Below are 14,300 nucleotides of genomic sequence, written 5' to 3'. Positions count from 1 at the left end.
TTAATAATAATAAAAATTATTAATTTAATTATTTGCTCTACAAAATAAATAGAATTTATAAAAAGTCAACCTGTCTGCACCAAAAAGAAATAAATAAAATAAAGCAATTAAAAAGAATTTTAAAACATTCTATTTTATATCTATTTTGTACTTCATTTTAAAAGATATTCCCTTCCGCGGCAGTCAATATTTTAACAATTTAATTTTCATTATTGATAATATTAACAGAAAAAGTTGCCGATACTAATGCACAACCAACTATTCCTGCTAAATACAAGTTTAACTCTCCGTCTGCAATTATATTTTTACTTCCTACAAATCTGCAATTTTTTAACTAATTAAATGTTAACATCTTTATTTAATAAAAAAATTGAGTAAAAATGAAAAGAAAAGTGGAAAAAAATATAATTTAGCAAGGGAATCAGACTCCACTCTCTTTTATTTCAGAGTTTGAGAATGAAATTTCTTATGACAAAAAAAAATGTAATTACAGACAGAGAATTGATTGAGCAAATGCATAATCTTATGAAATTACACATAAACTTCAAACTTGTTACATAAATTTGTCACATTAATTTGTTGCATATTGAAAACATTAATATCATTCATGACACACTTACCGTCCTTGTTCATGTTAGCTTCGAAGCACTTAGCGAGACGACAAGCACGGCATTGATTTCTGTGAGTCTTGTCGATTGGACAACGTCCTTTCTTAGCACCCTGAGCTTTGCAGATGTACTCTCGATTGCTGTGTATACTTCGCTTGAAAAACCCCGAACAACCTGATATAATAATCATAAAAATATTTACATATAACAATATGGCATAATACATGATCAAATTTGTTATCGTTAAGTTATTTTCAAATATCCAACAATGCCAATGAGGAAGATTTATTTAAGTGAATAATTTAATATAAATAAATTTATTTGTAATTAATATGTCTTTAATATATTTGATCTTTTTGAAAATTTTGGTTAAAATTTTTAAGAAAAAAATTGAATTAATATTATTACCGTCGCAGCTGTAAATGCCGTAGTGTTTTCCAGAACTACGGTCGCCACATACATCACACAGTATGTCAAGTAATCTGTCTCCTATAATAAAAAAATACGTAGTATTTTTTACACGATTATCTCTTTGAAGTTATTCTTTCAAAATTGTTGCGTAGAAAATATCTTAATCTCCAATAATCTTTTTCTTACATATACTTGTTATTATATAATAATTACACTGAGAAAAATGTTTAGTTGAAAATGAACAAACCAGAAGATTCTGATTATATCAATCAGAATTCCGGTTATCTCAACTAGAGTATTATCTCAGAATAGTAGTACTTTAGTAGATTTAACTAGGAAATTCTAGTTGAAATAATCAGAATTCTAATTGATATAATCAGAATCTTCTGGTTGGTTTATTTTTAACCAAACTATTTATAGCTAAAAATGTAAATATACTTTTCCTCAACTTTATACTATAATTAGAATCACAAAGTTAATAACATTTGTATATCAAATCACATATTTATACATTATACAATTCATAGAATTAAATTTTATCGGAAACAGAATTTCCTAAAAAATTGTCACATAAATATATATTCGAGAAATTCAAAGCTAATATTATAGTTAATAGCTACATCTATTAAATAATTATGATATAATAATCATTGCGATAAAAGATTAAATTATCAGATTTATTATGTATAACAATGAAATAATTATCAAGTAAAAAGAGATCGACGATTAAAGGACTCTCGCGAAATCCCGTTTAAGAAAAGCGGGCGGGCCGCAAGAAGATCACCGGTGCTAATCTGTTTCCCCCTTTTCGTAGGAACCCTAATCGTCCTAATGATCCGCGGCAAGAAAAACACGGCCATGCCTAAGCCAACCAAAGCCTTCCTTCCCCGTCCTGGGAAATCAACCGCCTTCGCGTCTCACAACCTAACCCGATCAACCCGGGTTACTTCAACCCCAACGGATTACTGCCTTCGTCGTGTATACCAACGTCTTCTTCTTCTTCTTCTATATATCCTATATCGTGCCATATTGTTCGCTGTTTATGGTATGTCTTGAAAGAAAAATTAATCTTGAAAGAGAATTTGAACCGCCGATTAGCTTTAACGATATTTTAGTTGAGTCTCTATATTTTCTTAATCCTCAGCAGGTCGCGGTCCTTAATTTAACATCGGAGATCGCAGTGTATCTGAGAAATACAAATATCTTAAATTGGTATTGCAAAGTTGTTTTTTGCAAAAAGAAACAATATGAATGCATGAAAAGTGTTATGTTTTATTGAAATAACTGCACTGGATAAAGTCTGATTGGATTAATTAAAATTCTGGTTGAAAGTGGACAAATCAGAATTTTCCAATTAAATTTATTATATTATAATTCTGATTAAAATAATCAAAATTTTTATATGATCAAAATCTTTTAGTTTGTCCATTTTCAACAGAAATTTTTCTCAGTGTACAATTTATCAAAATTTATAATTTCTGTATGACATTTACATATATGATCCCTATCCGACTATGTATGATGAACTGTTAGAATCTTACGATTCATACAATAGCGACTTTATCTATAAGTATAGGTATTATCTACAAGTCGGTGTCTCTACTTAAGATTACTTACTAAAGATATTTACAAACATATTTTTTATTTAACATATTATGTATCTCTCAGATACATAATAACAAAAACCGCGATCTCCCGAAGATTAAGGGCCGGTTATTGCATCTTCGGATGAATTATGTGGTAATTTATCTATTGGACAAAAGAGTAAAGAGATAAGAGAGTAAGAGAGTAAGAGAGCTGAAGTTTACCAAAGTTCTCGAGAAATTTGTTAATAACAGATTAAGATGAAATTTTAAAATTATTGAGATTTGCTGTCAAATTTTAATTTTAATGAAAGGAGATCAATAAATAAATTACAAAGATATTTTATATTAAAAGTAAAAGTTATAAGCATATATTCAATGGAATTAGATAACATTGCTTTCTAAGTAATTCTCAAACATATGTTATTCAAAACAATCATGACTTATTTTTTCAAACATTTTCACCTAATTTCTAATTATCTGATAAAGAAAGCGTAATTAACATAATAATTACTAAGAGATTCGAATAAGTTTCTCGAATATATTTCCCATTTACTTGTAAAAAAATCATGTCAAAATAAATTGTCTGTTAATCATTAACAATCAATCAACATGTATTATATAGAGTATTAAAAAAACTTAACTATTAAAAATTTATATTCAAACATAAAACATTTTCAATTATTTTGACGCATATAATTTCTCAATTACGGTAATCGTACTTCCATAAATATATAAGGATTCGAGCACTGTTAATTGCCTTTCAACCACATTATAACTCCCCAAATTCCGATCACCACAATTGATAAAATCCATTTAAATATCATTAATTATAATTATCTCTCAATCGCAGTATAAAATGTAGCATCTCGCGAAACATGATTTAACTTTTAAATAAATATAAACATTCAAAAAATTTAAAAGAACACTATTAATCGTGCGAACGCAATACACAATTTCTCAATTTTCAAGATTTGCGATTTACATTAATGGTTCTAAGCACTATTATAATTGCTTTCCAATGCGGTGACACAATCCCTCGAATTTGGAGAACAGGGGTTAATTTATATAACAAATATAAACAATATCCAATCCAGTTCAAGATACCGTCAGGTATTCACCGATCGCGATATACGATTTTTCAAGACGTAACAAATTGCGATTTATCACCAAATTGCAGGGAATCGTCGCGCAAAGTCACTTTCACGTCGCGCACCCCTTTATAGCGGCGAATGCTTATCGCACTAGCTAAACCCTTTATCGCGTATTAAGATGAAACGAAAGTGAGAGAGAGATGCCGCGAGTCTTAGGAGACTGACCTGTGCCCATCTCCTCCGCAGCTGTTCAAAAGTCGAACATCGCCAGAGAACGACGTATAGCCGAAGCCGTGGTCCCGACTCGGCGCCGAGGAGGTCGCGCGAAGTCCCGAAGCATTCTCCGTGACGGGATGGCTTCGAGCCTCGATGTACCTACTCATCTCTCTCTCACTTTCTCTCTCTCTCTCTCTCTCTCTCTCTCTCTCTCTCTCTCTCTTTCTCTATCATTCTCTCTCATCCCCTCTCATCCTCTCTCTCTCTCTCTCTTGTCGAGAAGGGCGTACACGTGCCCATGTCTATGTATATATGTGTCTGCACGCGTGTATGAGTGTGTCTATTCGTCCGTATATGCGCATATAGGGGTTGTTGCCCGACTGGCTGCCGGAGCAGCTATCTCTCCTGTCCGTAGCCACATCACGGAGAATCATGGGTCGTTCTCCGATACGGTCGACACAGTCCGGTAGTGGGTATCCGCGAGGGGCGGTGGAATGGGATACCGAGGGGGGGTGGGAAAGGATAGGGTGGGTGGATGGTTGCAGAGTGCGAACCAACACACCGACGCCAATCCCTAAACGACCGCGAGTCGCGGCGAGGAGGCCACGGCGATGGCGTATACCGGGGTTACGTCACGCGAATCCACGGCGTAACACCTCTTCTTCACCTCCACTGCCGCCGCCGCCACCGCTTCCCTAGTTGGCACGTTGGCCTACACGTTTCGGAGGGGTAGGTGGAGGATAAGAGGGCGCGGAAACGGAGGGGAGATAGGGTGGGGAATTCCAGCGAGCTAGCGACTAGACTCGGCCCGGGGACTTGCTGGCCGAGTGGCTGACTCGACTATAGCGGGGTAGCGCTAGTTAGCCATCGGCAACTACGGGGGCGGCTCCCGGAGGCCACGTTGTCAGACGGCCGTTACCACTGTGTCATTGGTCGACTCCACCCTCGACGGCGCGAGGTTGTGGGGGTGAGCGCGCAAAGAGGTGGTGGGCGGTGCCAGACGAATCGACGACGCTGATTCGACACCGGTTCGCCAGTCGCGTCGCACCGACCAATCGACAATACGGGATTATGTTGGCTGACGACGACGTTAACATCTGCCTTCCGGCAGCCAACGCTATTTACCAGCTACATACTAGTGGCGTCGTTATTGCTTTTTCACGGTGTAGGTAGATATAAGTGTAGGTGAATGCGAGAGTAAGCTACCGGTGGAAAATGGTACAAAAAGTTGATGTTGGGCGGATAAAAGAAATATAATATCGAATCTATAACTACATGTCTTTGTAATTCTATAGAGATTCTAAAAATGCGAATATAATTAGACAATTTTCTTAAAAATTCAAAGAGAGCATTTCTTAAATTATATTTATTGTTGAATTTTCTAGTGATAATTGTTTTAAATAAGCTCGTGTTAAATGAGAGTCCACATTTGTGAGTCATAATCTGCAAATACGTATTCTAGCTGTGTGTATTATGTCTCAGAAAAGATAAATAAATTTATAGCACGGACTTTTTTGCAACATATTATATTGATTAGGCCATTTTGTCGGCGACGACTCGGCATTATGTAATGACCAATAATGACACGCCCCTCTAACAAGTGAACTGTCTTTGTGAAACTGCGCACAACTCCTCGATCGATCATCCCCCCTCCCCTTTGACTTTCTGGCTTAACCAGAAGTCGGTAATTATACCTTAGGGGGTTTCGATCCTCGCTAAACGAAAGCCGCATCTAGGATTTCTAAGACCTAAGACAATCTTATTTACATTTTTAGCTATATTCGTTTTATTCTTTATGCTTCTAAAAGAGTGCTTCTTTAAATTATCTATTCATCATTTAGTAATGCATATTATCACACAACATTTTGATATCATGAATTTTATTATTACATTATTTTACAGCATTTATAAAGGAAAAAGATTTTTTTATCATAAATTTTTACCCCTTCGCAAAATTTAAAAAGTCAAATTTAAATTTATTATAATAGAATTGTCATTTAATACAATAACTGTTATTCTCATCACATTCTTATCAAATAAATCAAATATAAGCCTAAAAATAATATTAACATTTACAGCTAATATGGAAACAATGAACATTATATATTGAATTCCTATTTGATTCCTAAAAGGGAAAAGAATAGATTATTTTAATTAGAAAAAAAAAAAATATTTTCGAGGTATATAAATTTTAGAACTTACATAATAAGGTAAAGTAATACTTATTACATGCTGTATGTATTCAAGTAATGTGTTCCTAAGATGATTCATCGTTTAATCGACACTGCTGCAACTGGTCTTGTAGTTGAGCGTATCGCATTTGTAATGAGCGTTCTCGCTCTGTCTGTCTGTTTACATCTTCCATGAGGCCATTTATTCTTCTCGGAATCGCCGCTTCTTCCTGTGTTTGCAAAAACTTAAATGTCGATAGTTCAAGATGAGCCTGCTCTATTTGCTCCCACAAATCGTGTAGCTGCTTCGTTAGCACCTGTGCTCTGGTCTATGTAGAAAATAAAACAATAATTATAATTAACGCTTCAATTAAAAATCTTATCAGGTAAATTTTGATTCAACTAAACAAATACAAAATATTTTTTTAAAACTACATATCTTATAAAATCTAGTTCTATTATGATAATATAGCCTTTTATAATATAATCTATTGTTTCTAATTTTAGTATTATATAACATACATGATATATTAATTCAATGTATTATCAAGCTCTAATTTCAAAATCCTTGAAAATAATATGAGAAATTTTAATTTTTGGTTACATGGAAAAGTTTTCAAAAATTCATAATGTAAATTTAAATTATTTATCCCAAGGTATTTATAAATTTATATGATAAAAAAGAAAAACTGCGCCCTAACTTCATGCTATATCAATGGCAGCAATTTTTATATTAAACTCTAAAAAAATAATATCGAAAAAAATAATTTTTCACTTACTTGATAACCTCCAGTCAGAACTTTCAACTTCTTTTCCATCCTTGCAGCGCGTTTAGCTTCTCCTGTCATATGCATACGATTCTCTTCTAATTTTCTCTCGCATGCTTCCACTCTATCTTTTTTTGAGGCTAGCGTTGCGCGGGTGTATCGTTTCTGTGTTTCAAGATATAAAATTTGTGACAAACATTCCTCCCATACAGTAGTGTAGGCATCTAAGCTCAATTCTCCGTGTGCCATTCCTTCCTTTACAACTGCCATTTCGTCCGTTAACATTTTTTTAGCCTAAATTTAAATATTAATAGTGATTTAATAGCTGATACGTTAATGATACAAATATGATGAAAAGATATATTTATGATGTTTTAGATATACATTAAGAAGATCGTTCTCTTCAAAAATATCATATGGATGTTGATCCAAATAAGTTTGAGCCTGAGCTAACGATATTGCGGTACTTTTTCGACTTGACTGTGTTGGATTTTGTAGCGCATCATAGTTCAACATTGTTATCATTTCTCTTTTTATCAATTCTTCTGCCTAAGAATATAAAACATCAAATAACACAAATTAATTCATAAAAATTTAATGATAAGAATATCTTCATATAAAAAAAAAATTACATACTCTCTGCAAATCAGTCAATGGTGTATCCATATAAGGTCTTAAAATATTCATATTTATATCTGCAGGTCGTGGTAATTCTCTTTGAATTACTTGCGATCTACGTGCCAATTCTCTTTTTTCTATAAAAAAATATTTAAATTAAATTACATATTTTCATCAAATATATCAAAAATAAAATCTAAGAATAAAAATAGGCTTCATAAAAACAAACGTGGTTTATAATTCAAAACGTATGAAAAGAAGAGTATAAAAAACCACCGCACAAGTTATAGTTTGTGATATTTAATTATCATTACATTAATAAAAACATTAGACGTTTCAGCCACAATCTGGTCATTCTCAGTAAATTCACAATATTCTTAAAACGTAAAGTTACATATAGCTGACATTAAATTCAACGTCATATGATATAATTATATATAAACGTGTGTTATATATAAACGTGTTCTTTCATATGTGAAAGTGCCTTGTACAATAATATTACACCCCCAATTGTTATATCACGAAAAGTGTAGAACGAGAATTTCCAGATTTTAATTTAACAAATTTACGTATCATTAATATAATATCTTCTAATCGAAATGTGTGAAAATAGAATCGTTACTTGGTTTACAGCAAAAAAATAATGATGAATCTCAGTACATCCTTTGCACAGATGGAAATTTGTCGTGACATTGTGTGTTATTATTTGTCATATCATATATGTTACCACTATTTATATTATATGTATAAGTCAAAAATTTAGAAAGTTCTAGAATTATTTATTAAATGTGAGAGAGATCTTTCTTAAGAAGAGACAGATAAACATCAGGCAAACCTTCAGTGTTTGCTTATTGATACCACTTATTTGCTTATTGATACCACTTATTTGGTCTTTAATGTATATTATTTCAGAAATTCTTCTTTTGATTGTTCTGTGTCTAAAATTCTTATGTTATCCCAATCCAATTCATGCGTCTCATTCAACTGGTGACGTGAAACCACCTGTTCCATTCTTCAAAGGAAAGAATTGATAGACTTGAACGTAATTTTATTTTTAAATATCTATGGGTAGAGTTACAAGACGCTTATAAACATCTTGAACAAGTTAAATTTGAAATGTTCAGCATATATAGACAGATAGAAAAAATTCTACCATTTAATATATTTAATTCTTTCTTTCGAAGACAAGAAACTAATTTTAATAGAATGTGACGAAAGGAATAGGAAAGGATTACTAATAAAATCAAAAACCTGCGAGCTAGTCATAAGTATAGAGAAAGAATGAAAATTGAGAATATTAACTATAATATAATATGCAATTGTTAGACTCTGAGATGAATGGTGATACTCTTAGTGCACCGTTGAAATTAAAGAAAATTTCAACCAAAAATATGACGGTTAATGAAAGACAATTATCTTATAAGATATTAATATTGGTCCGGATTCAATACAAATTTTGAAATAACGAGTACTAACCAACAATGGCTAATAAATCTTAGTAATACTGAAATTTCAGATAAAGCCAAAGTTGTATTGCAATTAGGTCAGCAATTCAACTTACCTAATAATGTCGTTGGCAAAGAAAGGAGTATCTTTTCAGAGCTGACTTATGTAAAATGGTTAAGAACGAAACAATTCAAATACTCAAGTCAATAAAGAATTGTGAACATTAAATCATCCGAGAATAAGATCATATATGAAGGTGTAAAGGAAGTGAAGCGATTCATCTCAGAGAATCTTGACATTTTAATCACTAGAGCGGATAAAGGTAATACTACAGTAATCATGAATTGGGAAAGTTACAGAGAGAAAATGTATGAGATTCTCAACGATCAGACCACATACAATTTAATAAATAAAGATCCCACTAACAAAATAACATCTGAAATCGGTAACTTACTAAAAAACAAGGGGTACATCGATCTAAACTTATACAAAAAATTGTATGTATCGGACGACGAACTTTCGAGTTCTTATGAACTTCCAAAAATTCATAAGGAAGGTCATCCTCTAAGATTGATAATTAGCTGCATTAACAGTGCTTTTTATCCACTGGCGACCTTCTTAAAAGAAATTATAGATAATAGTAATAAAAAGAATTTTAGTTATGTAAAAAACAGTTTTGATATTGTAAATAAACTCAATGAAAAGGTAATCGATAAAAATTTTAGTATTATATCATTCGACGTGGTCTCCTGTACATGGAGATTTTTTAAATTCAAATTGGATTGGGCTAACATAAGAATTTTAGACATAGAACAATCAAAAGAAGAATTTCTAAAATGATATACATTAAAGGCCAAATAAGTGATATCAATAAGCAAAGTGACACTGAAGTTTGCCTGATATTTATCTGCCTCTTCTTAAGAAAGATCTCTCTCACATTTAATAAATAATTCTAGAACTTTCTAAACTTTTGACTCATATATATAAATAGTGCTAAAATATAAAAGATAAAAGATAAAATATATGATATGACAAATAATAACACACAATGTCACGACAAATTTCCATCTGTGCAAAGGATGTACTTGAGATTCATCATTATTTTTTTGCTGTAAAACAGATAACAATTCTATTCTCACACATTTCGATTAGAAGATATTAATGATACGTAAATTTGTTAAATTAGAATCTGAAAATTCTCGTTCTATACTTTTCGTTATATGATAATTGGCGATGTAATATTATTGTACGAGGCACCTTCACATATGAAAGAACATTTATAATTATATCATACGATGGTTGAATTAATGTCAGCTATATGTAACTCTGCGTTTTAAGAATATTGTGAATTTACTGAGGATGGCCAGATTGTGGCCGAAACGTCTAATGTTTTTATTAATGTAATGATAATTAAGTATCACAAATTATAACTTGTGCAGTGGTTTTTTTATGTTCTTCTTTTCATACGTTAAAAATAGGCTATTGGAGCCATACGAATATTATTTTTTTACGAACATTATTTAAAATTAATTGTTCAATCAAAAAGTATGGGCAAAGGATTTATAATCTATTAAACATAGCAATTGTAATAAAATCATCAATTTGGAAAACTCACTCAAGATTATAATGTAAAGCTATCAACGAATTGTTTTAATAGACTCACTTTCTTCTAATAATTCTTGTTGTTGTCTCGCATCAATATCCGCTTGGTCTTCAATTATATCAGTTGCAGGCGCACTAGTACTTTCCTCGTTTACCTCTCCGTCGAAGACATCTATTTCATAATCGTTACACGGTGCTGGTAAAGAACTCAGTACCGTGCGTAACGAGTTCCTTGCCTGCGTCTGTATGAGTGGAGTTTCTGAACCGTCTAGATTTTCATCTGGATTTATATTAAGTTTATCGCGAACAGGTGTTGCCGCTAAAACTCCATTTTGCGTTCGTGCTGATGCTCCGCTTGGCGTGTTGAACGAATTCATAGGTGTTCCATCGCTGCGTTGAGATCTAAATGGAGTAGCCAAAATCGTATTCGGCGTTGCGATCACATTGGTAGGAGGCACAACGCCAGTAAAATCGGGATTATTCAGTGGAGTGTTCAACCCGCCTAAAAGAAAATATTTATGCGCATGTCAGTGTAGAGTGTAGTTTAACAATGTGTAAAATTGTAAAGTTTTATAATTATATTTTAACCTTTTAATGGTGTATCCACGTGTGTAAGAGCCATAACATTTTGAGCTTCTTGCAATATTCTATCTGTAACAGCTGGAGTACGAGGTGTTGCTGATGCATTTGTAGGCAAAGAATAATCAGCCAATAAACTGTCGGAGAGTGTAATACCGCTCTCAGTAGCAACTTCTCGTGCAACCTATAACAATATATTAATACTTTGCCACATAGATTTTTTTAATCGATCCTTTGACGCACTAATATTTTATGTCCAATTCTCAAAATAAGTTGGTATATGACCTAAAATTTAATGATTTTCAAAATATTTATGGATGTTTGATCAATGTAAAAAATATAAGCGGCGTTGGGATAATAAATATCATTCCTGCGCCACGTGCATAAATATAAATATATGCATATTTGTACACATATATTTGTTATCGCTATTAATTCGTTTTTTTTTATAATTTCAAATAAATTTTTCGCATTAAAATCAACTTTCCAATAAAACATTTTTTTAAATAAAAATGTCTAGATTAATAGTTTTTCTTGAAAATTCACAATATAAAATTAATATAGTGTTTTCAATTTATATATATAAATGGCAGTAATAGGAAATATGTGTTGAAATTGATATACGCGACATCTTAGACCCATATCCAATTATAGATATACATGACAGTTGTTAAGCGATAAATAATGCAGAAATAAAAAATAAACTTATAATTTTCAGTATAAAAAAGTTAATTAAAGGACATACTTCCGAAGCTCTACCAAGCTTCACGACTTGTTGCAATTCTTGATCAGAGATCTGTGGTTCTGGTAAGACTAATTTACTCCTTTTCTTTATAGGCTCTTCATTATTGAGCATACCCATAGGTATATCATTTTCTTTGCGCTGTTTCAATTTCTGTTTATCTTTCCTGCGCTCCATCTCCTCTTTTTCTTGTCGGAGTTCACCATCTAGGTGTTGTTGTCTCATTCTGGAAAAATCGATCGCCAAAGGATCAACATGTTCATTGGAGGTGTCATAGAAACCTGATGCAGGTCGTTTCTCAAACGGTATCTCTGTATTATAATTGACACCACGTTTGCGTTTATTCTTTTGAGACACAGTAATACCAGCAGCTCTTAATTCTCTACGCTTCTGTAAAGCTGCAAGTCTACGTGCTTCTTCTAATTGTTTTTCACGTGCTTTACGTTTAGCCTTCTTGCCCTGAGTATTTGCTAGCCTAGCACGTGCCTCGGACAACATCTCCAATTCTGTAAAAAAATACAATCATTGAAAATTTACAGTTGCTTTGTTATAGACTATAATCAGTTCTAATGTAAAATATGTGATAAATGTGTTATAAATTAGCTTTCCATTTCCACATAAATGATACTAAGTTTAAAGTTATGTATTTTATACTCGGATAATGTCATTACTTCTTTTGGTGACAAAGTTATCGCATGACAATACAGGTTTTAAAATCTCTTTTAATGTGAGTTAATAAGACTCGGTAAATATCTTCAGTTTGTGTAAAAACTTAGTTGAATCTTACTTAGGTTTTAGAATGAAAAAGAATGTGCATTCAACTGAATATTATGACATAAATTATATCATAAATTAAATATATCTGAATTTTAATGTAAATGGAAAACAACTAATATTTTTAATTACCTCATTAAATCTTAATTTAAATCTTATTATAAAACCTTATTAATAAACCTTAACCTACCATCCTCATCCATATCTTTAGGATCTGGTCTCGCTGGTTTGGTTTCAGGATTAGGATCGATTTCACCAGGTTTAAGTTTACGAGGATCATCTACAGCATCATCTCCTTCTTCCTTCTTTTGTGCTTGATCACTGAAATAATTCATTCAATAGTAATGCAAGAATATATTGATTAGAACACATTGTTTAATGTCTGTTTCTATCAATATAGATTAACTTTAATCTTGGTTCAACTTACTCTTCATCTTTTTCTAATTTTTAGAACTAGAAAGATGAAAGTTTGTTGAACTGAGATTAAAATTAAATCACATTGGTAGGAATAGGCCTAACTCAAATAAAGCCTGATGATACTTACAGTAAATATTCATATCTTTCTAAACATTGGGCAGCTGTTCGACCAATGATTGGTGCAATTGTACGCCACTGTGTGGGCATCAATTTTGCAAGATGGAGAAGCTTTTCATCTTCTTCTCGACTCCATTCAGTCTTCTTTATGCTGGGATCCAGCCATTCAAACCAACGGGCTTTGCATTGTTTGGCTGATTTTCTATGTAATAAAGATGCTATACGACTCCATTGGTTTTTACCATATTTCATTACAGCCGCTTTCAAAATCTCATCCTAAAAACAATGAATTTTTTCATTTAACAAAATTATTCATACAACATGCACATACATAAATCTTTAGGTTAGAAAATATCATATATCATTTACCTCTGTATTCCGCCAGACACCACCCTTTATCATAATTCGCGGCATTTTTTATTTCTATTTGTAAGGTTCTATGAAAGAAAAGTATATTTTTAATGTTAAAAAATGTGAAAAGCTTTCCTTCTCAGTTTTATTTTGGCACTCGACTAGGTGAAAGCGCTTCCTGGCGATACCGATCCTGCCAATATTACGGCTCCACAGATGAACGAAAGTGAGCAAATGCAATAAAAAAATGTCGAAAAACTTCACATACACTCGTATGTACCTCACGCTCCGCACTGCTCTATAAACCGAAACAAATTGCAACAGACACGTATTAATCAGTATACATTAATTCTGGAAAAGGATTTTCAAATCTATAAAAGAGGAAGAAAATAATTGTTATACAAAAATTATTACATTTAGTCGGTAATATCAGAGAGAAACACGAGAGAGAACATGACGACCCAAAACCTGTAACCGCAAAATGCTGTCGCGCACTACTGCCCTCTGAAGAAGTTGATGTTAATTACATAACAATATCCATCTTTTTGCGGTATTCCTGACGGAAATAGATAGTTGAAATCGCTAAAATAAATAAAATCTATTAAATTAATAAATATTAATAAGTATTAATAAATTAATAAATTAATATTTCAACAATTTCAGCGATTTATTTTCATCAGGAGCACAAAGTGGATATTGTTGGGTAGTTTACATCTACTTCTTCAGAGGGCGGCAGCATTTTGTGGTTATAGGTTTTAGCCATCATGTCCTCTCTTAGGTTTCTCTTTGCATATAGCTACCGGC

General features: G+C 32.4%; 2 protein-coding genes across 5 annotated transcripts in view; both read right to left on the bottom strand.

Annotated features, from left to right (window-relative positions):
• LOC105146398 (protein dissatisfaction) overlaps positions 1-5,641 on the bottom strand; it is a 30,711-nt gene extending 25,070 nt beyond the window's left edge. For both annotated transcript variants that reach the window (XM_011056614.2, XM_087403934.1), the window contains exons 1-3: positions 3,922-5,641; positions 1,017-1,097; positions 621-782 (exon numbers count right to left, since the gene is read on the bottom strand). In XM_011056614.2, coding sequence (XP_011054916.1) covers positions 621-782; positions 1,017-1,097; positions 3,922-3,931 — 253 coding nt within the window. In that variant the 5' untranslated portion in view covers positions 3,932-5,641. The remainder of the gene's footprint in view (positions 1-620; positions 783-1,016; positions 1,098-3,921) is intronic.
• Positions 5,642-5,775: 134 nt separating this feature from the next.
• On the bottom strand, positions 5,776-14,068 carry Cdc5 (cell division cycle protein 21). Of its 3 annotated transcripts, XR_015544379.1 has the most exons (12): positions 13,911-14,068; positions 13,515-13,794; positions 13,156-13,421; positions 12,802-12,932; positions 11,841-12,343; positions 11,105-11,279; positions 10,578-11,018; positions 7,487-7,605; positions 7,235-7,399; positions 6,863-7,144; positions 6,115-6,412; positions 5,776-6,037 (listed from the first exon to the last, which is right to left on the bottom strand). XR_015544379.1 is itself a non-coding variant. In XM_011056615.2 (10 exons), the coding sequence occupies exons 1-10, from the start codon at positions 13,557-13,559 to the stop codon at positions 6,170-6,172; spliced, it is 2,370 nt and encodes a 789-aa protein (XP_011054917.1). In that variant the 5' UTR covers positions 13,560-13,794; the 3' UTR covers positions 5,776-6,169. The 3 variants fall into 3 exon arrangements, 1 of the variants encoding a protein (XP_011054917.1); XR_846185.2 differs by having other exon boundaries at positions 13,515-14,049; XM_011056615.2 differs by lacking the exon at positions 13,911-14,068 and having other exon boundaries at positions 5,776-6,412.
• Positions 14,069-14,300: the final 232 nt, after the last annotated feature.

Source organism: Acromyrmex echinatior, chromosome 3 (assembly GCF_024713525.1).
Source record: "Acromyrmex echinatior isolate Ae372 chromosome 3, ASM2471352v2, whole genome shotgun sequence".
Classification (NCBI taxonomy): Eukaryota; Metazoa; Arthropoda; class Insecta; order Hymenoptera; family Formicidae; genus Acromyrmex; species Acromyrmex echinatior.
This window is presented reverse-complemented; position numbering and strand designations above follow the sequence as displayed.

What these genes read in the sequence shown, in the direction of transcription:
- Cdc5 (XM_011056615.2), bottom strand. Translation starts at nt 13,559, where the DNA reads ATGCCGCGAATTATGATAAAGGGTGGTGTCTGGCGGAATACAGAG. An exon ending in TAAAGATATGGATGAGGATG is followed by an intron (nt 12,344 to 12,801) that starts GTAGGTTAAGGT and finishes ATTTTTTTACAG; the next exon opens with AATTGGAGATGTTGTCCGAG. An exon ending in CGTGGATACACCATTAAAAG is followed by an intron (nt 11,019 to 11,104) that starts GTTAAAATATAA and finishes ATTTTCTTTTAG; the next exon opens with GCGGGTTGAACACTCCACTG.